Source organism: Carcharhinus amblyrhynchos, chromosome 2 (genome assembly GCF_965287045.1).
Source record: "Carcharhinus amblyrhynchos chromosome 2, sCarAmb.v2.hapA, whole genome shotgun sequence".
Classification (NCBI taxonomy): domain Eukaryota; kingdom Metazoa; phylum Chordata; class Chondrichthyes; order Carcharhiniformes; family Carcharhinidae; genus Carcharhinus; species Carcharhinus amblyrhynchos.
The window spans coordinates 59,465,146-59,490,678 of record NC_137325.1 but is presented as its reverse complement, the minus strand read 5'-3'; the positions used below and the strand labels follow the sequence as shown (position 1 = coordinate 59,490,678).

The 25,533-nt window shown below is 44.1% G+C and overlaps 1 protein-coding gene across 1 annotated transcript in view; it reads right to left on the bottom strand.

Annotated features, from left to right (window-relative positions):
• The window catches only part of LOC145354841 (DNA topoisomerase 2-beta-like), a 155,341-nt gene extending 135,194 nt beyond the window's left edge, over positions 1-20,147 (bottom strand). Inside the window, exon 1 of the mRNA XM_080206368.1 lies at positions 19,452-20,147. Coding sequence (XP_080062494.1) covers positions 19,452-19,493 — 42 coding nt within the window. The 5' untranslated portion in view covers positions 19,494-20,147. The remainder of the gene's footprint in view (positions 1-19,451) is intronic.
• Positions 20,148-25,533: the final 5,386 nt, after the last annotated feature.

Sequence of the window (25,533 nt, the reverse complement as noted above, 5' to 3'; positions counted from 1 at the left end):
TGTATTACTGCTATTTAATGATTCATTGCCTGCCCTTGAATATAAGTTTTGATGGTGATGTGAAGTACTATGGTTATTCATTGTTATTGGACCTTAGAAGTAAAAGGGAAGGGATGTTACGTATTTGGTGTTGTTGTTGCATTGCGCTGTCACTTTAAGTGTCTAGTTGCATGTATAGTCTGTGACATCATTTGCTGCTTCGCAGGCTTTGCCGTAGTCTAGCCCAAGTCTTTGTAAGAGTTAATAATATTCAATAAAACGACTATTGTTGTTGCACCCAATCCCACATGCCATCGCTTCAGATTCCTTTATCCTATAAATGGAGTACACTATTCCCTTCATCATGTTATGTGCTAATATCATTGTGCTAAATGGGATAAATCCAGAACAGTTCAAAACTGGACATCCCTGATACCAGTATCAACAATGTCACAGAGTGGCTGCTGGACATTCTGGAGGGGATGAGTAAACAGCCAGTCAACGTGGGCAGACAAACGGATGTGAATGCAAGGATCATTGGTATATTCAAGGCTGAGATCTACATATTTCTTGCCTCTTGGGAAAATCAAGGGGCACAGGGTTTAGACAGGAAAGTAGGCTAGTGGTTCAAAGCTCAGCCACAATCATACTGAAAATAAGAACAGGCTCAAAGTACCTTTAGATTACTCCTGCACCCTTTTCTTATGTTTTAGTTTAGCTGAAGGAACTCAGTAACAGGATTACAACTCTCACCCTCTTGAGCCTCTACCACCATTCAATGAAACCATGACAGATCTGTATCCTAGCTCCAATCTCTTAATATCCTTGGCTAGTAAAAATCTATCAATCTTAGATTTAAAAATTAATTCAACTTGATTCTGCTTTTTGCAGAGGAGTTCCATTATTCCACCACTCTTCAGTGCACAGTACTTTCTAACTTGTCTTCCAAATGGCCCCCCCAGTTCTAATGTTAAGCTTTTGCCCTACACTACATCAACAATGGAAAATATTTCTCTATCTACCCACTCAGTCCTATTTCTACCGAGCTGATCTATGCACCTCATTATTTTATAGACCTCTATAAGATCGTCCCCTCAGCCTCCTATGTTCCAGAGAAAAAAGTCCCAATCTATCCAGCCTCTCCTTAAAACTCAAACTATCAAGTCCCAGTAGCATCCTAGTAAATTTTTTCTGCACATTTTCTTGTTTAATAATACCCTTTCTATAATAGGGTGACCAGAACTGCACATAGTATTCCAAACTTGGCCTTACCAATGTCTTGTACAACTTCAACAAGACATCCCACCTCCTGTATTCAATGTTCTGACCAATGAAAGCAAGCATGCTGAATGCCTTCTTCAGCACTCTGTCCACGTGATTCCACTTTCAAGGAGCTATGAATCTGTGCCCCTAGATCTCTTTGTTCTGTAACTCTCCCCAGTGTCCTACCATTAACTGAGTAAATCCTGCCCTGGTTCAATCTACTAAAATGCACCACCTCGCATTTATCCAAATTAAACTCCATCTGCTATTTGTCAGCCCACTGGCCCAATTGATCAAGATCCCAATGCAATCCGAGATAACTTTCTTCACTGCCCACTATGCCACCAATCTTGGTATCATCTGCAAACTTACTAACCGTGCCTCCTATATTCTCATCCAAATTATTAATATAAATGACACATAACAGTGGACCCAGTATCGATCTCTGAGGCACACCGCTGGTCACAGGCCTCAAGTTTGAAAAACACCCTCTACAACCACCCTCTGGCTTCTGTCATCAAGCCAATTTTGTATCCATTTAGCTACCTCACCCTGGATCTTGTGAGATTTAACCTTATGCAACAAACTATCATGCGGTACCTTGTCAAAGGCCTTGAAAAAGTCCATGTAGACAACATCAATTGCACTGCCCTCACCTATTTTCTTGATTACCCCTTCAAAAAACGCAATCAAATTTGTGAGACACGATTTTCCACTCAAAGCCACGCTGACTGTCTCTAATCAGTCTTTGCCTCTTCAAATGCCAGTAGACCCTGTCTCTCAAAATACCTTCCAACAACTTACCCATCTCAGATGTGCAGCTCACCGGCCTGTAATTCCCAGATTTTTTCCTGCAGCCCTTTTTAAACAAAGGCACAATGCTTGCCACCCTCCAATCTTCAAGCACCTCACCTGTAACTATCGATATTGTTCACTGTCAGTCAGATAAATAAAGTGTTACGTGTTAGAGAGAGCATTTTAATTTACCCACCAGAGGTTGCACAACTTCACACACACTTTTTTTTTACAGGTTATAAGATGAGGTACTCCTCTTTGGGTGTTTCGGTGCTTGTTCTCAGAGGAGGGGATCAACCTCTGCTTTATAGCAATAGTGATGTAGTGATACAGTGATATAATAGCGATAGAAACATGGTCCAAACAAACTGGTGACATTGAGAACTGCAAACGACTTTTTGGAACTGCATTCCCATCATCAGATCCTGAATATATGAGTAACTTCAACAGATTTTCCCAATGCCAACATGACGCCAGAAGTTGCACCTACTAAAACTTGGAAAATACATAACATATGTCAAAGCTGTGATCAGAGAGAATATTGAACAGCAGAATTTCATTCTGAACCACCCAACAAAACAACGTAAGTTAGAGAATTTAGCACAAACTATTCAAAAATAGTCAAAGTTCTACAATCTAGAGAGGCCAGTATGATAATGGCTCAGATGATTCACATTTCCACTTCGCAATACATCTAATAACATATAACATTAATCATACTTTTTTAAAGTTTGAAATTTATTTATTAATGCCACAAGTAGGCTTACATTAACACTGCAAACAAAGTTACAGTGAAAATCCCCTAGTCGCCGCAGACCCAGCCCTGTGGCCAGAGTACAGGGAGAAGGGCGCGCTGCGGGACCTGCAACTTGTTGGGTCTCGCAACGTGTGCATGAAGTCATGGCTCCAGTTCCTCATGCACCTGGACCGCGGCTTCCCCTTCTTCTACTCGCTGGAAAAAAGGCAGGCTAACCGTCAGCAGCCCCTTACGCTGCTGGCCATCGATGATTCCCCAGTCTCGGATCAGGAGGGCGTCCGGGCTATTGCCTGAGATTTCTATTCTGACCTCTTCTCTCTGGGTCCGTCCAGCGAGGATCCCACAAAGTTCTGTGGGAGGACTGCCGCAGGTCAGCCCGGAGGGCGTCGGCTGACTGGAGGATAATAACAGCTTGGCTGAGCTGACCCGCGCCCTCAATGGCCTTGGAAGGGGCAAGGCACCAGAGCTGAATGGGCTGACCATGGAGTTCTTCAGGGCGTTCCGGGACATCCTGGGGAATGACTACACGGGGATCCCAGAGGAAAGCATTGCTACCGGGGAGATGCCCCTTTCGTGGTGCAGGGCCATCATTGCCCTGCTGCCTAAGAAGGGGGATCTCTGCCTACTTAAGAACTGGCGCCTGGTCTCCCTCCTCAGCACGGATTATAAAATCTTTGCCAGGGCCATGGCTTCAAGCCTTGGATCTGTGCTGGACCACATAATCCACCCTGACCAGTCCTACATGGTCCTGGGCCACTCTATTCATGATAATCTCCACTTTGTCAGGGACCTTATCCATCATTCCCAGAGGGCTGGTCTGTTGAGCGCCTTCTTGTCATTAGATCAGGAGAAGGTGTTCAACAGGGTTGAGCACAAGTATTTACTTGGAACTCTGCAGGCATTTGGGTTTGGGACGCATTTTGTCGTCCAGACCCAATTACTGTACTCTGCGCACATTGTCTAATTAAGGTTAACAAGTCCCTGACGGTGCCCCTTCACTTTGGGAGAGAAGTACAGCAGAGCTGCCGCTTATCAAGCCAACTGTATTCTATATGCAAGGAGTCATTCCTGCGCCTCTTGCGGAGGAGGTTGTCGGGTTTGGCTCATCATGGCCCGGACGTAGAGGTGGTTCTGTCGGCTTATGCCGACGACATGCTCCACATGTTCACAGACCCGGCTGACCCGCGGAGGATGCGAGAATGCCAGGCAGTGTACTCAGCTGCATCCTCCACCAGGATCAACTGGGCTGAGTGCTCCTGACTTCTGGTAGGTCAATGGGAGATGGAGCCCCTTCCGGACGAGCTCAGGTCTTTCACCTGGAGCAGGACCAACCTCCTCTACTTGGGGGCCCATCGCTGCCCAGCCAAGGAATCCTGGCCAGCGAACTGGAGGCCGAAGTCACCGCCCACCTGAGTCGCTGGACAGGACTGCTCCAAGTGCTGTCCTACAGGGCGTGAGTTCTCGTCATAAACCAGTTGGTCGCCTCCATGCTGTGGTACCGGCTGGTCCCTTTGACTCCTCCTCCTGGCTTTATCGCCAATATCCAGAGAACCCACCTGAGTTTCTTTCGGGATAACCGACTGCACTGGGTCTTTGCTGCAGTTCTGCATCTCCCACTTGAGGGGGATGGTCAAGGCCTTCACACTCAGATAGCGACCTTCCGCCTCCAGACCCTGCAGAGATACCTTTATGTTGAGCCTCTTCCACGATGGTGTGCCCTGGCAATGTATTTCTTCTGCCAGTGGCACGGCCTCAATTATGACGTGCAGCTCCTGCATATCAATCTGGGGCGCATTTCGACCTCCTTGCAGAAGTTGCCCGTCATTTACCAGGACCTCCTCACTGTCTGGAACACGGTTGCCTCGCGACACAGCTCTCCTCTGTCAGGAGTAGCAGCTCTCGTGCGAGAGCCGCCATTCGGGAATCCGCTCCTCCAGCCATATAACTTCAGATGGCTGATGGAGAGGGAAGCTGTGGATGCTGGGATGACCAGGATCGGGGATGTGCTGGATGGCGGACAGGTGGACTGGATGAGCCCCTGCATGCTGGCTGAGCGTGCAGGGGTCTCTGTCCAGTGTGTGGCCAAAGCCATCCAAGACCTTAGGATGGTTGTGCTCAGCCCAAAAGTGCACGTGGTCTCGAGGTGGTGCGGGCATGTGGTGGGATCCCGCCTGAGTGTTCCCCTGCTCGGACGGAATTCCACACTGGCCCAAAGCCTCAGCCCCTCACCTCGGGTCAGGTACCCCACCGCACAAGTCCCTCGCGGAAATGTCCTCCGTGTCTTTTTCTGTTGTGCGGAGGTGTTTCCTGTACAGGCTGCTGCTGCACACCTTCCACTACCGCATCCTCGCCTGTCACCCAGATACATCTTGGCAGGCCTTGTTGCCGTCAGGTGGCGGAGGACGCCAGTAGAGGTCCCTTTACGGAGGGATCTCCTCCAGTTACATTGGGGACCTGGGATAAAGGGTGATGCATGCAGCAGTTCCGCACAACCGTAGGACCCACAGGTTCACAGGCTCCAAAGCTTGCCCTTTCTGTGGCCTTGTGGAGTCCATGGACCATGTCAATGTTTTGTATCTTAGGTTGCGCTCCCTTTTTGTTTTCCTGAAGAGCCTTTTATTAATATTTTGTTTGCACTTCAGTTCCACGCTCCTGATCTAGGACACCCGGTGAGGAGAGGGGCAAGTCGGAATGGCGAGCTCTTTGTGAGCCAGGCAACGGGCAATCGAGGCGTCGTCCATCCTGATTGTCTGCCCCTCTACCTCTGTCTATGTTCATGGCCAGGTGTCCCTGGAGAGGGAGCAGACTGTTGGGCACCGCAGGGGCTGGTGTGATATCAACCCTAATAATCACATTTTAATTTGATGTTCTCATGTTTCCTTTGTGCTTTGATTTTGTTCGGGCCATTCCCTCTCCTTTTGGGGAGCTGCCCCTTTTACTTTGTCCTGATTTAACTTAAGTTTGTTTATATGGTTCAAACTAAAAGAGGCCACACCTGTTTGGGTACACTGAGGGAGAATTTAGCATGCCACTGCACCTAATCAGTACATCTTTCAGACTGTGGGAGGAAACCGGAGCACCCAGAGAAAACCTACACAGGCACGAGGAGAATATGCAAACTCCACACAGTGACCCAAGCTGGGACTCGAACTCGGGTCCCTAGCACTGTGAGACAGCCATGCCTGTGCCTCTATACTTGCTCAGATCTGTCCAGCTTGCCATCTGAACTTCTGAGTCTGTCTGTATCTCTCTCACACATCCCCTAAGCATCTCTGGCTTCCCCCACTCCTCTTTCAAGTCTCTCTCCCTCTCCCTCACTCTCTCCAATCCCCTTGGAGCCTTTCTCCTGCTTGTGTGGATTTTCACTGAGTCAGTTGACTTAGGAGCCCTTTAGAAGTGGCAGGCAAGTCCCAATTCTCTGATTTCTAACCTCATTTTAGGGAGTACAGTTAAAGGGTACTGTATCTTTTTCTATCTTTCCCACAACCCACTGAAGTCTCCCTCTCATTCACACACGTAGATCCTCTCAAGATTGCCTCTCTTTCTCTGCTACTTCCTTGGAGTCTATCTCTTTCCCACTCCAGCATGCATACCTCAATGACGTCTGTCTGACTGCCTTGCTCTCTTACATCTAGGAATTGCTCTCTCTCTCACCCCCTCAGAGACTCCGTCCCTCTCTCACACTCAAACACTGTCTGTCTCTCGTCCTCAGTCCCTCAGAGAATTTTTGTCTGCTTCTCTCTCTTTTTCACCACCTCAGAGGTTGTCTCTCTCTCTCTCTCACTGTCCCTTTCTCAGCCCCTCAGAGACCATGGGGGCGATCTTACCAAAAAAAATTCCAGCGCCGAATGAGCATGAAAACAGGAGAGTTACAGACCTGATTTTTTAGTGAGAAAAAAAATCAAATCTTATGCTTATGACACTTAGAAAGAAAGAGGCAAAGTATGATTCTCGCCAGTAGAGGGCTGGATGTATTCTATTCATGCCATGAAGCCAGCTACTGACTACTAGAGGGCACTATTATGCATGCACCCTGATCTCCCAGTGCACTGTGTCAAAAGTACACAATATAATGGAGGACTGTCACTACCCCCTGCTCCCGACCCCCCACAGTATTGTGACCCCCCACTGACCACAGCTGATTGCTGCCCCCATTCAACTACACCCTGGTGAACTTCAATGGAGTGCACAGCCCTCACATGCTGCCTTCCCTTTGGCACTGTCTGGTGCTCAGTGGGCAGTGTCAAGGTCCCAGGCTGGCAGTTTACAGCTGGCATCAGTCAAGGGGCACTGCCAGCCCTGTCCTCAACCACCTAGGGGGCTCTCAATAGCTTTTGGTCCCACTGGCAAAGCCATCACATCAGGTCTCCATTGCTGGTGAGGATCTCCATTGGTGCAACCATTAAGGTAAGTGAGCCTGGACGTTTGCGCCCGGGACTGACTAATGATATTCAAATAATCTTATAAATATTAAAATCAACCTCACGCTGGCAGATAAGGGCTAGTAAAATTGCAGTTTCCCTCACGCTCTTACTGGCTTGCAATGCCAATCGACCTGTCACATTTCTGAGGATAGAATCATGTGGTTTGGAAAGTGGTCAGGGACAGAAGGATGCGAGTACAGCTGTGGCAGGTAAAGCAACCTAGAGGGCTGGAGTGCAGCAGTGCCAGCCTCTGCATTTGTCCAGCAGGTTTGTGGCTCTTTCAGCTGGTTTGAATGAGAGTGGGAGCTGCAGGGTGGATGATTGGCCATGGCACTGTGGTAGCAGATGCCATTCAAGTGAAGAGGGCACATAAAAATATAGTGGTAGTAGGGAACAGCATAGTGATGCAAATTAATACTATTCCCTCTAGGAAGGAGCAAAAGTTCAGGTGGCTGTGTTTGCCTGCCTGGTGTTAGGGTTTGAGGCATCTGCTCCAAGCTGGAGAGGAACATACTGCGGGAGGGGGAGGAGCTCATTATCATGATCCATATAAATAAAAGCGACATAGGTAAAACAAGGAAGGAGATTCTGCATACAGAGTTTGAGCATTTAGACACTAAATTAAACAACAGGATCTCCACGGCAAAAAGGAGAGGATGATAGTGTAGCTTTGTTAGTATGAGATGGAATAAGTATGATAGCAAGAAATGATCTTGGATCAGAAGATGGATATGGATCCATATGGATGGAGGTAAGAAATAACAAGGGGAAGCCGACACTAGTGGAAGTCGTCCATAGGCCCCCAAACTCCAGCCAAACTGTAGGCTGGAGAATAAAGCAGGAGATATGAGGACATCTAAAAAACTAGTACATTAGCCATGGATGACTTTAATCTTCTTGCGAATTGGAAAAATCAAATTGGCAGAGATAGTCATGAGATAGGATTCATGGAGTGTATTCATAACATTTTCCAAGAACAATATGTATAGATCTAACCAGGGATCAGGCTATTTTGGATCTGGTAATGTTTACTGAGGAAGGTTTAATAAGCAATCTAGGAGTAAAGGATCCCCTAGGAAACAGTGACCACAACATGGTAGAATTTAGCATTCAGTTTTGAGTGTGAGAAACACAAGTCAGAAATAACTGTGCTAAACTTAAATAAAAGTAATTATAAAGGAATAAGGGCAGAGTTGGCTGGAGAGAATGGGAGGGAGAAAAGATGATCAGCAATAGCAGACGTTTATGAAAATAGTTCATGACTCACACAAAGATATATGCTGGTGTGGAAGATGGATTCAAGGTAGTGGGCGAATCAATCATGGTTAACCAGGGAAGTTAAGGATAGTATTAAACCAAAATAAAAAAATCATCCAATGTGGCAAAGATTAGTGGAAAGTCTGAAAATTGAGAAGGTTTTAAAAACCATCAAAAATTCACCAAAAAAAGATAAACTATGAGGGTATATCAGCAAATAAAATTGGATAGTAAGAGCTTCTTCAAATATATAAAAAGAAAGAAGCCAAAGCCCCTTAGAGAATGAGACTGGGGAATAATGGGGAACCAAGAAACGATGGACAATACTAATAATATTCCAAATATACAAACTAATCAAGGGACAGAAGTGGGGGAGGGAATAAATACAATAACTATCACCTAGAGAAAAAGTACTAGAGAAAATAAAGGACTTACGGCTGATAGGTCCCCTGGACCTGATGGATTGTATCCTAGCATATCAAAGGAAGCAGCTACAGAGATAGTGGATGCACTTGTAGCAATCTTCCAAGAATACTTCAATTATGAAAAAGTCCTAGAGGATTAGGAAACTGTCAATGTAACACCCTTATTCAAAAAAGCGGGTAGACAAAAACAGGTAACTGAGTTAGCTTAACATCTATCATTGAAAAATGTTAGAGTCTACTATAAGGGGTGTAGTAGCAGAGCATTTAGAAATGCATAATATGTTCAAGCAGTCAGCATGGCTTCATGAAGGGTAAATCATGCCTGACAAATTTATTAGAATTATTTGAGGTGGTACCGAGCAGGATAGATAAAGAGGAACCAGTAGATGTAATATACTCGGATTAACATTCAATAAGGAACTGCACAAAAGGCTACTTAATGAGTCAACAGCCCATGGTGTTGGGGTTGTATACTGGCATGGATAAATGATTGGCTAACTGATAGAAGGTAGTATAAGGCAGGTGTTTTCAGGATGGCAACTTGTAGAGTTACAGGGATCAGTTCTGGGCCTGCAATTATTTACAATATGTATTAATGATTTGGACAAAGTAAGTGCCAAGTTTGTGGACAACACAAAAATAGGTGGGAGGGCAAGTGGTGAGGACAACACAACGTCCAAATTTTACAGCATGCCTGTCTGAAGCTTGTAGGATTCCACCCAAGGCCAACGGAGAATGCAGTTCTGCGAGCCTCGCTGGCAGCAATTCCAGGGTGGGCATGCTGATAAAATTCCGGCCAAAGAATCTACAGAGGGATTATAGGCAGGTTAAGTTCATGAGAAAAATTTTAGCAGATAGAATATAACATAAGAAAATGTGAAGTTATGCACTTTGGTAGAAAGAATAAAGGAGCTGAATATCATTTAAATGGAGAAAGATGGTAGAAAGGGATAGCTCTGAGGAATTGCACATAAAAGACAAAAAGCTAGCACACAAGTTCAGCAAGTAATAGGGAGGACAAACAGAATGTTGACTTTTAAAGGGGACTGGAGTATAAAACTAGGGAAGTCTTACTAAACCATACGAAGTACTAGTTATACCACACCAGGAATACTGTGAATAGTTTTGGTCCTGTTATCTAAGGGAATATATACTAGCATTGGAAGCAGTCCAGGTTCACTAAGTTGAACACAGGTATGGAGGGATTTTCTTATAAGAAGTTGAGTAGGTTGGCCAAAGATTTAAAAGTATGAGATAGAAATATTTTCATCCTACATTTTATAAAACAAGTGACCAGATTTAGCCTTAAAGACATAATAAAAAGGTTATTATATAATCGCCACTATCCTGAGTGAAGTTGAAATTGGCACCTTTCACATCCAGGCAAGGGTTAAATATTGTTGTAAGATCATAAGAACATAAGAACATAAGAAATAGGAGCAGGAGTAGGCCATCTAACCCTTCGAGCCTGCCCCGCCATTCAATAAGATCATGGCTGATCTGTCGTGGCTCAGTTCCACTTTCCCGCCCTCTCCCCATAACCCTTAATCCCCTCTCTTATCAAGAACCCATCAACCCGCTTCTTAAAAATATTTAGCGAGGCAGCCTCCACCACTTCAACAGGCAGAGAATTCCAGAGATTCACCACCCTTTGAGTGAAGAAGTTCCTCCTCAACTCCGTTCTAAACCGCCCCCCCTTTATCTTGAGGCTGTGCCCCTAGTCCTACTGTCCTTTCTGAGCGGGAAGAGTCTCTCCACCTATCCATCCCATTCATCATCTTATACGTCTCAATGAGATCTCCCCTCATTCTTCTAAACTCTAACGAGTACAAGCCTAGTTTATTCAGCCTCTCCTCATAGCTCAATCCCCTCAACTCCGGTATCAGCCTAGTAAACCTCCTCTGCACTCCCTCCAGGGCCAAAATATCCTTGCGCAGGTGCGGCGCCCAAAACTGCACACAGTACTCCAGCTGCGGCCTCACCAATGCCCTATACAGCTGCAGCAAGACCTCCCTACTTTTATATTCAATCCCCCTCGCTATGAAGGCCAGCATCCCATTCGCCTTCCTGACCACCTGCTGCACCTGCAAGCTGGGTTTTTGCGACTCATGCACAAGGACCCCGAGGTCCCTCTGCACCGTCGCCTGCTGCAGTTTTTCGCCACGTAAGTAATAGTCCTTCCTACCATTCTTCCTACCAAAGTGGACCACCTCACACTTGCCAACATTAAATTCCATTTGCCATTTCCTGGCCCATTCGCCCAGCCTATCTAGATCCTTCTGCAGACTCTCCACACCCTCCGCACAATTTGCCTTTCCCCCAATCTTGGTGTCATCAGCAAATTTCAACACCCTGCACTCGGTTCCCTCCTCCAGATCATCTATATAAATGGTAAATAGCTGAGGCCCCAGCACCGACCCCTGGGGCACCCCACTAGTCACCAACCGCCAATCCGAATAGCACCCATTGACCCCCACTCTCTGCCTCCTATTTGACAACCAATCCTCTATCCACGCTAACACCCTACCCCCAACTCCATGTCCCCTGACCTTCTGCAATAACCTCTTGTGAGGTACCTTGTCAAACGCCTTCTGAAAATCCAGAAAGACCACATCCACCGGCTCTCCTCTATCCACTGCCCTAGACACATCCTCATAGAACTCCAGTAAATTTGTCCCCATCTTGTTTGTCATTTACCTGACTGTTGTCATCCATCTCAATCTAGATGATCTAGAACTCAGTGTCAACATCCAGTATTGCCTGGGTGGGAAGCTTTTCAACCGTGGTCACTTAAAAGGCAAAAAGAAAATTGACCACCATGGACATCCACCACCTTCAGTTTGCAGATGACTGCTTTGTGGCAGTTCACTTTGTACAAGAGTCCCAAGGGACTACCAATGAGGAAGTTCAGCATCATGTCAACTGTACATGATGCTGCCTTCTTCAAGTTGCATCAGTGTGTCTTTGACAAATGGGAGTTATGGTTTCCAAGGCCATATTGACCACCCTCCGCTACTGTAGTAAAACCCGGACTGTCCCATCGACTTCATGTTAAGATGGTCTAGAGCTTGCAGCAGTGATACTTGCGTAAAAAGCTAGGGATCAAATGGGAGAACCGCTAGTCCACTGACTACCCTTAGATTGTTTGCCAAAGAAAAAAGTATAATGATAGGCTCAAGACCTCCCTAGAGCACGAAAGCATTAAACTACTGCATGGGAAGAAAAGGTTGTGGACCACTCAGCATGGCTCCAGCCGGTCAGTCAAGGTACAAATCACTGAAGCACAGCTACCTGATAGCAAGACAGAATGGTGGTAGCAGAGAAAGGAGAGGGAACCTAACTTGGGGCTACAAATCCCACTTCTCTGTACAACAACATGCCCCCATTCTGGAAGAACCTAAGTCATCTGAAGACTAAACAAACCTGATGGGCATCATCTTCAACTTCAAAGAACCACCAACGACAGCAAAAGACAAAATCTTGGGAGACACGGCTAGGAACTGAAATTGGCAAACCATATACCAATGACAAATTCAATGAAAATATGAACATCATTGTCATGAATAGTACAACTAAAAGTCCTTTCAGCAATGGACTTCGTGAAAAAAAATCATATGGTGATCGATGAAATGCTGCATACAATTTTAGCTGATCAACCAGACTGCAAATTGACAGTCATCCTGACATCCTGAAAGACGCTTCCATGGTGTGGTACTTTTCCTTGTTGAAAATGGGTTGTGTTCAATTGATAGGATATCTTGCAATGTCTTATTGACATAATAAAGGAAAACTTCCAGTCATCTTCATGATGTATGTTAAATTATTTCTTAAGGGGTGATACTGTGGAATGTGATTATGGCAGAATTTAAAATCAGCAGTTAGGTTTGTAGGGCTTTTAAATATATTGGTTTAGGTATTAAGCAAAATAGGTCCAGGGCAAATTAAAATCAATCCTATTTAGAGAGTGTTACTCCCATCCCAGTTAATCATACGAGATCATCACAAAGATGATGCCATGTCTATAGGCACAACAATTGAGAATCTTGGTCAGTTAAACTGGTTGTGCAGATGAGACCTCATTTTCATGTAATGGAGTTCAGTACTATAATGAAACACCTTTAAATATATAATGTTTTAAGGACAAATAAAACAGTCTAAACTAAATTTAAAGAAATGCATATTGAAGTTCCTACCCTCAGGTAACCAATAAACATGACACGAGTCATTTTCAGTGATGTTTCATATGCTAACCTTGTATTCTAGTACAGTTGATTTCGTAATATTTCTGATGGGTAAAATTGGGAAGTGCTGTCCTTTAGTTTGGGGAGCAAAAAGGATTGCTAAAAGCACTCTGATTGCAGAAACAAAGGCCGGAATTTTACCAGTACGCCCGCACTGGAATCAGGGCAGGCAAGGCTTGCAGAATGGAATTCTCCGTTGGCCATTGGCAAGATTTTACGAGCCTTGCCTGAGCAAGGTCATAAAATACCAGCCAAAGGTTCTTATAGGGGCAATAGACATGGGATTTTATTTGGCAAATACTTTACGAGATTCTTAAAATTGATATACTGGAGATAGTATAGGCTTTAAATGGAATGTAGATAATTGTTCATTGTGGGATAATGTACAGGCTACAAAGGATGAGAGTGAGAAATGGTTATGGATTGACCTTGCTGGTTTGAAACAAATACTGGAGAAAAAGGAAATCTCTAATACCAAATGGGTAGATGGAAGTCATCAACTGTCAACAGTGTTTACAGAACAAAATGAATGTATGGAGAAATTGTTCAAAATTCCTAAGAGGGCATCTAATAACATAATGCTTTGTACAGAATAAGAAAATCTTTGCAATTTTTTGTTGTGAATTTCTAATTGTACTTATAAACTTTAATTTTTAATTAGAAAAGGGAATCTGTTAATTGTATATTAATTGTTTGCAGGTGGTGGGCCAGGATTCACTTATGCTTCTATGAATAGAAACAGACTGAAATTATGGCAGTTGGGTTAATGTATACTTAAAATACATAGTTCTAAATAAAATCCAATGAAAGCATATAAAGGTCGAATCTGGTTCTACGTTTGACCACCAGGTTTTCTGGAACATAACATGAGAATGCAATTAAGAGGCAGGACTATACCAACTATCACAAAACAAGTGAAAAACTCAAGATTGGTTTATTTTTCTCTTCCTGTGGAGCTGCCTTACATTCACTTGCCAACTGTTTAGCTCATCATGTGGGGAATAACACAACATATTGCACTGCTCTGGAGATTGGCCTACATAAGAATATAAGAACATAAGAAATAGGAGCAGGAGTAGGCCATCTAGCCCTTTGAGCCTGCCCCGCCATTCAATAAGATCATGGCTGATCTGTCGTGTCTCAGTTCCACCTTCCCGCACTCTCCTCATAACCCTTTATCCCCTTGCCTATCAAAAACCTATCAACCCGCGTCTTAAATATATTTAGCGAGGCAGCCTCCACCACTTCAACGGGCAGAGAATTCCAGGGATTCACCACCCTTTGAGTGAAGAAGTTCCTCCTCAACTCCATTCTAAGGGGAGATCTCATTGAGACGTATAAGATGATGAATGGGATGGATAGGATAGAGGTGGAGAGACTCTTCCCGCTCAGAAAGGATAGTAGGACTAGAGGGCACAGCCTCAAGATAAAGGGGGGGCGGTTTAGAACGGAGTTGAGGAGGAACTTCTTCACTCAAAGGGTGGTGTATCTCTGGAATTCTCTGCCCGTTGAAGTGGTGGAGGCTACCTCACTAAATATTTTTAAGACGCGGGTTGATGGGTTTTTGATAAGAGAGGGGATTAAGGGTTATGGGGAGAGGGCGAGAATGTGGAACTGAGCCACGACAGATCAGCCATGATCTTATTGAATGGCGGGGCAGGCTCGAAGGGCTAGATGGCCTACTCCTGCTCCTATTTCTTATGTTCTTATGTAAACCACCCCCCCTTTATCTTGAGGCTGTGCCCTCTAGTCCTACTGTCCTTTCTGAGCAGGAAGAGCCTCTCCACCTCTATCCTATCCATCCCATTCATCATCTTATATGTCTCAATGAGATCTCCCCTCATTCTTCTAAACTCTAACGAGTACAAGCCTAGTTTATTCAGCCTCCCCTCATAGTTCAACCCCCTCAACTCCAGTATCAGCCTAGTAAACCTCCTCTGCACTCCCTCCAAGGCCAAAATATCCTTGCATAAGTGCGGCGACCAAAACTGCACACAGTACTCCAGCTGCAGCCTCACCAGTGCCCTGTACAGTTGCAGCAAGACCTCCTTACTTTTATATTCAATCCCCCTCGCTATGAAGGCCAACATCCCATTCGCCTTCCTGACCACCTGCTGCACCTGCAGGCTGAGTTTTTGCGACTCATGCACAAGGACCCCGAGGTCCCTCTGCACCATCGCATGCTGCAGTTTTTCGCCATGTAAGTAATAGTCCTTCCTACCATTATTCCTACCAAAGTGGACAACTTCACACTTGCCAACATTAAATTCCATTTGCCAGTTCCTGGCCCATTCGCCCAGCCTATCTAGATCCTTCTGCAGACTTTCCACACCCTCCGCACAATTTGCTGGTTTAACTAGTTATACGTTTAATTTAATACCAAATATAGCAAGTTATATATTTTGTGCCACAAAAGTAATTACTGAATGAATTAAATAACAGATCCAGAAACTTTGGAGAGTGCTATGATTAAACGTGTAGCATTTTCTCCAACTGTCCCATTAGGTTTCCTTATTCAATGAAAATGTAACTCCATCAATTGATCTCTATCCAACTGATACCTTTGAATTGCTCTGAACAGCAGGACTCATTTCAGCAGCAGTACTGTAGCATCACTGAGTCATAAATGTTTTACAGCACAGAAAGAGGCTCTTTGGCCCATCATGTTTGTGCCAGCCATGAAGCACATATCTATTCTAATTCTATTTTCCAACACTTGGTCTGTAGACTTGTATGCTATGCCGTTTCAAGTGCTGATCTGAATGCTTCTTAAATGCTGTGAGAGTTCACGCCACTATCACCCATTCAGGCCACGAATTCCAGATTTCCACCATCCTGAGTGAAATTGCCTTTCCCCGACTTTAAATATATGCCCCCTCATTACTGACCCCTCTACTAAGGGGAAACGTTCTCTCCCCTGTACCCTATCTCCATCTCTCATAATTCTGTACACCTCAGTCAGATCCCCCACCTCTCCTCGAAGAAAAACAACCCCAACCTCTCTGCACAGCTGAAACACTTCAGCCCAGACAACAGCCCAGAATCTCCTCTGCACCCTTCTAATAGTCACATCCTTCCTACAGTGTGGTGACCCGAACCGTTCTCTGGCTGTGGCATAACAAGCTTTTAATACAACTCCATTATAATCTCCCTATTCTTTTATTTTGTATCTCGGCTACTCATCATAGAATCCCTACAATACAGGAGGCGGCCATATGGCCCGTCAAGTCTGCACCAACAACAGTCCCATCCAGGCCCTATTCCCATAACTCCACATCTTTATCCTGTTAATCCCCCGACACTAAGGTCAATTCAGCATGGCTAATCAACCTAACCCCCATGTCTTTGGACTGTGGGAGGAAACCAGAGCATCCAGAGGAAACCCATGTAGACATGGGGAGAATGTGCAAACTCCACGCAGTGACCTGAGGCTGGAATTGAACCCGAGTCCCTGGCACTGAGAGGCAGCAGTGTTAATTACTACAGTGTTAATAAAGGCAAGTATCCCAGATGCCTTCTTAACCATTTTACCTATCTATCCGAGAACCTTCAAGGATCTTTGGATATGCACCCTAAGATCTCTCTGGCCCGGTGTACTTCCTAGCGTACCACTATTCATTGTGTATTCCTTAGACTTGTTAGTCCTCCCAAAATGCATCACCTCACACTTTTCAGGGTTAAATTCCATTTGTCAGTGTTCTGCCCTCTGACCAGCCTGCCAATATCATCCTGTAATCTAAGGTTTTCGTCTTTGTTATTTACCACACTACCAATTTTCATGTTAATTGCGAAATTACTGATCATATCACTAATATACAAGACAAACTGCCTTCAGTAGTATAGAACTGAATGATTTCAAGAGGAATTTTTTTTTAACCTTTTCCTCTGGAGATAGTTTTTTTCTTGTTTCTGCAAAACTAAACTGTCTCACTATTCATATCGTCAACTTATATAACCATCAGGAAGCATTAATAGTACAGAATTCTCTTATTTTTGGAACACGAACAACGCTGGCAAGAGCATATTTATTTTTGATTCTTTGAAGCAAAGATCCATCAGCAGTTTCTAAACTGAATGTCCTATCCTAACAGATGGCATTAAAAGTCAGACATGCACAAGTCACATGTAGACCTGACTGTATTTTACCATTCCTTTACATTTTCAAAAATGAACGTCACCATTCAGAAACAATGAAGGTGCACAAAACTGAAACATAAAATGTACAAAGTTCATTCTGTCAAATACATTTGCCCATTAGTGCCATTTCTACTTGAAGTAGTTCCATAGGACAAGAGACATTCATCGCAAAATACATTCCTCTCCTTCATCTTGTCCTGTCCCCTACTTAGGTCAGATTTGTTCCTAGTTGCACCTTCATGAGTGATGCTATGCAACCTGCAAGTGAAATTAAGTAAGCATTCAGAACTTTTTAAAGGCTAGTAAGTGTTATCACATAATGGTTACAGCACAGAGGACCATTCAGTTCAGCATGTCTGTGCTAACCCTCTGTCTAAGCAACTCACCTAGTGCCGCTCCCCTGCCTTTTCCTCACAGCTTTGAAAATTTTCTTTACAGATAATGATTCAATTCCCTTTTGAAAATCATAATTAAATCTGCCTTCACCACAGTCTCAAGCAGTGCATTCCAGATCTTAACCGCTAATTCTATAAAAAAGGTTTTTTCTCATGCCACCATTGCATCTTTTGCCAATCACATAAATCTGTGCCCTCTGATTCTCAATTCTTCCACCAATGGAACAGTTTCATTATCCAGATCCCTCATGTTTTTGCACCAATTCTTTCTGCACCCTCTCTAATAGCTTCAGATCCTTCCTAATGTGAAGTGACCAAAACTGGACACAACAATCCAACTGAGGCCAAAACAGTGTTTTATAAACATTTATTATAGTTCCCTTACTTTTATGCTCTATGCCACAATTTATAAAGCCCATGCTCCAACATGTTTAATAAATTGCTCTCATAACCTTCAATAATGTGTATAAGTATATCCTCAGTTCCCTCTTATCCTGCATCTCGTTTAAACTTGTTTAATTTTATTAATTCAATGGATATAGGCTTTGTTAGTTAGGCCAGCATCTATTACCCATCCCTAAATGCCCTTAGAGCACATATCCTTTCATTTATATTGCTTTTCACCATTCTCCCTACCAAAATTAATCACTTCACATGAATTTGAAAGACGTGCTAGTTAGGTACATTGGCCATGCTAAATTCTCTCAAACAGTGCTGGAGTGTGGCAACTTAGGGATCTTTACAGTAACTTCATTGCAGTGTTAATGTAAGCCTACTCATGATGCTAATTAGTAAACTTTTAAAAAACTAAACTTAAATCCCATCTGCCAGTTGACTGTCCATTCTATCAGCCTAAGTATTTTTTATGTTTAATACTATCCTCATTACAGTTTACAATATACCCAACAGTATCAACTTATTCCCTCTTATCTATTGATTCGTAATCATTGGCTCAATATGTTCTGTTCTGTTTAACTCTTCTGTTAAATAAGGAACATTTATAATTTAAATGCCAAATATAGGTTATCTGTCACCACTAATTCATGAATTCAGTGAATATAAGAAAGCTAAGAGCATGATTAGCTACGATCATCCAGACTTGTGTACATTAAAGTGAGGTAATAAACCAAAAACCGAGAAATCCAAAGAACGGTAGAAAAGGTGGGAATGCCATATCATACATAGCACAATTCAAGATGTACATTACCTAAATAGGAGGAATGTAAGAATAAAGAAATGTAACCTAAGGGAACACTACTTTAAATGTTTCTAAAGCAAAATTTAATATTAATGCCGTTTCTAAAGGTATCTCTAAATAAAAATCAAATCTTGAACCATGAAACCAACTAGTGCTCTACTCAAGTCAAAAACTTTACATCCTCCTCCTGTCGTTTGAAAACTCTCGTTAATGTGAAGATTTTCTCCACTTTTGCAAAAACTGAATAGTCAGCAGGGATGGGACGGGGGGGGGAGGGTAGGCACTGTGGACCTCAAAATGATAACAATTCTACTTGAGATGCATTAAAATCATGAATTCTGCATAGAAATTTTTACCCAATTATGATTTTTTTGAAAATACCAAACCCAGAAAATGTTGTTAAACTGTCACAGGGTTTGGAAACAAATCCCAGATGTTATAGAGAGCTCTGGCCGGCCTGATGTGCAGGCTGAGCTTTGGCAGTGGTGACGGATCCTGAGAGTAGGAAGATCACCAAGGCGGTTTCTCACAACACGGAACCCCTTCCCCGTTAAATATTTTCCTCTCAACCGACACTTACCACCCAGGTCAAACCCCCAGACTCTCCGTCTCCCTTGGACATCTTTGCGATTGTTCCCGTCCCCTCGGCGGGTTGCCGGCTCTGACTCGGATGTCTTGGCAGTTGTGCTTTGAATGGTGATTTTGACGCTCTCGTTCTCCGGGGTTACCGGCTGCTCCAAACCGTCAGCTGCTCCGGTCTCTGGCCCTCACATGGATCCCGCCCTACCACTCGCTCTCTACAGATCCCTGAAGTCCCGGCCGGTTTCAAGGCGAGTATTTAGAAACAGTGAGGAGGCAGGATGGCGGCTCCTGCTGCACCGGAACGGCCTCCTGTTTATCTTTCCCTGAGCCGGCTCTTCCCCTGGGTGAAGCCTGCTGCTTTGGCCCTCCTCCCCGAGGCTGGATCGGGACTGTGTACAGCGAGAAGAAGCCGCTCCGCTTTATTCTTCCTTCTGGTTTGTCGTCGTCTTCGAGGCCGAGGCCGAGATCTGGGAACACGTAAACAAAATACCCGTATCGAAATCACCCTGCCGCTACCGCCAATTGAGAGTAAAATGGAGAAACATCATTGAAGAGCGATTGTTTAAAGAGCAGCGTTAGGGCGGCTCAGAGGGCCGTTACTGTTGGTATTTAAACGGTCGGGCTCGCGGCCTGAACAATGGGAGCTCGAGCAAGCTGACAGAGCCCGAGACACCGACTGACAACCCGCCACCTCCACCAATCAGGAGCGACATCCCAACACTTCCACCAATCAACAGCAACAGCCCAACGCCTCCACCAATCAGCAACGACAGCCCGCCACCTCCACCAATCAGCAGTGCCTGTCCGCCACCTCCACCAATCAGCTGCTCCCGTCATCACGGCCCGACATACCCACCAATCAGTGAGCCCGTTCCGGCCTGACGCTCACCTCTTTTCGAAAAGGATCCCATGTTGAGAGTGACAGCGGTCCGGCCGGTGGCGCCCGGGGAGGAGGCGTCGGGAGGGTGCCCGGGTGGGGGGTGAGCGGGCATCGGGAAGGTGCCCGGGAAGGTGCCGGGGGGGGGCGGGCGTCGGGAGGGGGGCGGGGGCGGGGCGGGCACCGGAAGGGTCCCCGGGAGGGGGGAGGCATCGGAAGTGTACCCGGGAGGCGGGCGTCGGAAGGGTATCGGGGAGGCAGTGCGGTGGTAGAGAAGCTGTACTGATTAAGAAGAATATCACAGTGCTGGAGAGACAGTACTTCGGGAACTAGATACAAAAGTGAGATCACGTACCACCCGACTCAACAGCTTCTTTCCATCTGCCTTCAGACTTTTGAATGGACCGATCATATATTAAGTTAATTTTTCTCTACACCTTAACTGTAACACTATATTCTGCATCCTCCCCTTTCCTTCTCCCTTATGAATGGTATGTTCTGTCTTTATAGTGCACGGGAAACAATACTTTTCACTGTATCCCTCACCTGATGAAGGGGCAGTGTCTGAAAACTCATGCTACGAAATAGGTTTCACACAGGAAAAAGACAATGTTGTCCAGGAGAATACTGATATACAGGCTATTAGACTAGATGGGATTAGAGTTCATAAGGAGGAGGTGTTAGCAATTATGAAAAGTATGAAAATAGATAAATCCCTTGGGCCAGATGGGATTTATCCTAGGATTCTCTGGGAGGCTAGGGAGGAGATTGCAGAGCCTTTGGCTTTGATCTTTAGGTCGTCATTGTTTACAGGAATAGTGCCAGAAGACAGGAGGATAGCAAATGTTGTCCCCTTGTTCAAGAAAGGGAGTAGAGACAACCCTGGTAGTTATAGACCAGTGAACTTTTCGTCTGTTGTGGGCAAAGTTTTGGAAAGGATTATAAGAGAGAGGATTTATAATCATCAAAAAAGGAATAATTTGATTAGGGATAGTCAGCACTGTTTTGTGAAGGGTAGGTCATGCCTCACAAAGCTTATTGAGTTTTTTGAGAAGGTGACCAAAGAGGTGGATGAGGGTAAAGCAGTTGATGTGGTGTACATGGATTCCAGTAAAGCATTTGATAAGGTTCCCCACGGTAAGCTATTGCAGAAGATACAGAGGCATGGGATTCAGGGTGATTTAGCGGTTTGGATCAGACATTGGCTAACTGCAAGAAGACAGAGGGTGGTGGTTGATGGGAAATGCTTATCCTAGAGGTTCAGTTACTAGTGCTGTACCGCGAGGATCTGTTTTGGGGCCGCTGCTGTTTGTTATTTTTATAAATGACCTAGATGAGGGTGTAAAAGGATGGGTTGGTAAATTTGCAGATGACACTAAAGTCGGTGGATTTGTGGACAGTGCGGAAGGATGTTGCAGGTTATAGAGAGACATAGATAAGCTGCAGAGCTAGGTTGAGAGATGGCAAATGGAGTTTAATGTGGAAAAGTGTGAAGTGATTCACTTTAGAAGGAGTAACAGGAATACAGAGTACTGGGCTAATGGTAAATTACTTGGTAGCGTCGTTGAGCAGACAGAGCTCGGTGTCCATGTGCATAGATCCCTGAAAGTTGTCACCCAGGTTGATAGGGTTGTTAAGAAGGCATACGGTGTGTTAGCTTTTATTGGTAGCGGGATTGAGTTTAGGAGCCATGAGGTCATGTTGTAGCTGTACAAAACTCTGGTGCGGTCACACTTGGAGTATTGCATACAGTTCTGGTCACCGCATTATAGGAAGGATGTGGAAGCATCAGAAAGGGTGCGGAGGAGATTTACCAGGATGTTGCCTGGTATGGTAGGAAGGTCTTATGAGGAAAGGCTGAGGGACTTGAGGCTGTTTTTGTTAGAGTGAAGAAGATTAAGAGATGATTTAATAGAGGCATATAAGATGATCAGAGGATGGAGAGTGAGAGCCTTTTTCCTCAGATGGAGATGTCTAGCATGAGGGGACGTAGCTTTAAATTGAGGGGTGATAGATATAGGACAGATGTCACAGGTAGGTTCTTTATTCAAAGAGTAGTAAGAGCGTGGAATGCCCTGCCTGCAACGGTCATGCATTCACCAACATTAAGGGCATTTAAGTGGTCATTGAATAAACATATGGATGATATTGTAGGTGAGATGGGCTTTAGATTGTTGCACCAACCTGTGAAACTATCGAGGGCCAAAGGGCCTGTACTGCGCTGTAATGTGTGATGTTCTATGTTCTAATAAACCTGTTGGACTTTAACCTGGTGTTGTGAGACTGCTTACTGTGCTTCTACCCCAGTCCAATGCCGACAACTCCACATCATCACCAATACGTGTGGTGATAAATCAAATCAACTTGAGGGCGGGCACCTGGGAGTTGCCTCTGGGTGAACAACAGAGAGGGAGCCACAGCAGGGAGGGTGCCAGGGAGCTGCCTCAGGCTGGATGATAAGCAACGTGGATCCCCTCAAAGTGCACCTCCATAAAGTATACCAGGAGTCTGTGGGGAAAGAGACATGAAGAATTCACCCTACAGTTGGCCCATGGTGTCCATGTCCACACTCTGCAAGAGCAAATCTGCTGATACTGCTCGCCTGCCTTTTTCTCCTGATTTATTTTCCCTTCAGATAATTCTCCTTTGAAAGCCACAATTCACTCTGCCTCCACACATGCTCAGGAAATTCATTCCAGACCCTAACCACTTGCTGCATAAAAATGTTCCACCTTATGTCACTGTTGTTTCTTTTGCCAACCACTGGGCATCAAAGTCATTAGTTCTCAACTCTTCTGCCAATGGGTCTTGTCTACTCTGTTTAAGACCTCTCATGATTTTGAACACCTCTATCAAATGTCCTTCAAATTTCTTGAAAGGAAACAAGTCCTGTTTCTCAAATCCATGCAACTCAAGTTCCTCAACACCAGAGCCATTTTCAGGTCTGTTTTCTGCACCCTGTTTAGAGTCCACATCTTTCCTGAAGGGTAATGTCCTAAACTGGGTTTAATACCAGTGTTTTATAAAGGTTCAGCATAGTGTCCTTGTCTCTATCTTTATAAAGACTGGCATCTTGTTCATTTTTGACCATGTTCAACTTGTGCCACCTTCAATGATTTGAGCATGTATACACCCATTTCCCCTGTTCCTGCACCCACTTTAGAACTATACACTTTATATTGTCTGACCTCTTTCCTATCAAAATACACCATTTCACACTTCATTACATTTCTCCTGCCAAACAAACAACTATCCATTCCATCATTCGATGTCCCCTTGAATTGTTACGATTGTGTACTTTGGACTTATCAAGGCTCCTTTGACAATGTGACTCTACCATGTAGGACAAGGGCAATAGGTGTGTGGGACACCATTACCACTACTGAAAAATTCCCGTCCAAGCCACATACCCATTCTGACTTGGAACTATATTAGTGTTCGCTTATAGAACCTTTGTTGTACCTACACCACAGGAACTGCAGCAGTTCATGAAGGCTGTTCACTACCACCTTCTCAAAGGCAATAAGGGACGAGTAACAAATGCTGGTCTAGCCCTCTATGATAGTGGAGGCTGAAAACCTTTCAACGTTTAAAAATATTTGGATGAGCACTTGAAATACCATAACATTCAAGAATATGGGACAAGTGCTGGAAAATGGGATAGTAGTTATTGTTTGTGCAGACTTAATGGGCTGAAGGGCTTTTCTGTGCTGTATGCCTCTATGGCTCTATAACGATGCCCACATCTAGGTGAAAGAATAACAAACATTTCTCACAGTTCACACATTCATTTTATCTTCAAATTTTGAAATCGTACCTTGCACACCTACACTTGGAACACTGCTTTTATTTACATATTGTGATCTAAGTACTGTGGTTGACAAAGCTAAAGGCTTTTGTGAGGTTGATAAAGGTCATCCACAGCAGTTGGTGCTGTTCCTTACATTTAGTTGTTGTGAAGTTAGTATTTTAAAATTATTTTAAAACTTGTAAAAATACCAAGAGTTGTAAAATTGTATTGTTTGTATTTTTTAAAAATAGTTTTTTTGCTATGTTTAGAGTTTTAAAAAAATGCAGGTGCAAATACAACTACACAAAGAGACCCAAAGTGAAACATTATATTAAGAGGCTAGGCAGTAATGTTGCCACAACAGGTTGTTTTTGAAGTTTGCCCAATCAATTTAAAATAAGCACTTGAATAGAAGCACAATATCGGATTTGAATTTGATGTTTTGATAACCTGCAAACCAATCCTACAGTGGGGTTTTGGTATGTATGTCATCAGAGATATAAAACCAGCTCCCAGGTCCAGAGAACTGCTAGAGGACAGCTTGCCAGTGACTGCCACTGATCACAGCTAGAGAGAGCTATACACTGATAGTAACTGCTCTCTGCCAGTGCAACAGTCTTAAAAGAAAGCTTCATCTCAATCATAAAGATACCAACAGAAGGCAGAAGAAATCAACAAAGAAGACAGAAGGTTCTCAAAGATGACAAACCTGATGGCATTTTGAGTGTGACTAAAAATTATATATTTCTTTGCTAATAAATGGGAATTGTAATTATCTAAACAGCATTCTATTATAATAGTGTTTACTTGGTGTGTTAATAGTTTAGTTAACCTGTTTACTGTTAGATAAATAAAGTGTTACTTGTTTTTTTTCAGAGAAAGTCTCAGGTAGTTATTTTGATTTGACCACTAAAAACTGTTGAAATGCAGATAATTCCCCCTTCTCAAATTCTTTAACAGATTATGAAGGGAGGTACTTCTCCGAGTGGTTGAGAGTTAGTTCCCAGAAAGGAGATCACCCCCCCTTTCTCCCACCCCCACCCACTTCGTAACAACCTTGAATTTGTGCAGTGAAGATCATATCTCCGGTTCCTCATTATGGAAAGAGTTCCTTGGTCACTGGGAAAAGCTGGTTGAGGAGGCTCCTTGCAATGAAGTTACATGTGGAAGAGAGTAGGCAGACTCCTCTAGAATTCTGCAGTCAAACTTGTCACAATTACAGCATTCATTAGATCCATTGGCATGAACTCTTCTTCCCAAATGAGACATATGGAGTGGTGCAGCAAGCCAGGAGTATATCTCTGCCATGTTTCAGAATCTGAGCAGGAATTGTATCTGCTCTTAGAGTCTTTGTTATTTTTCAGCTATCAAATAATGTTTCCAATCTTGCACTGGACCCAGTTTGCACTGAGA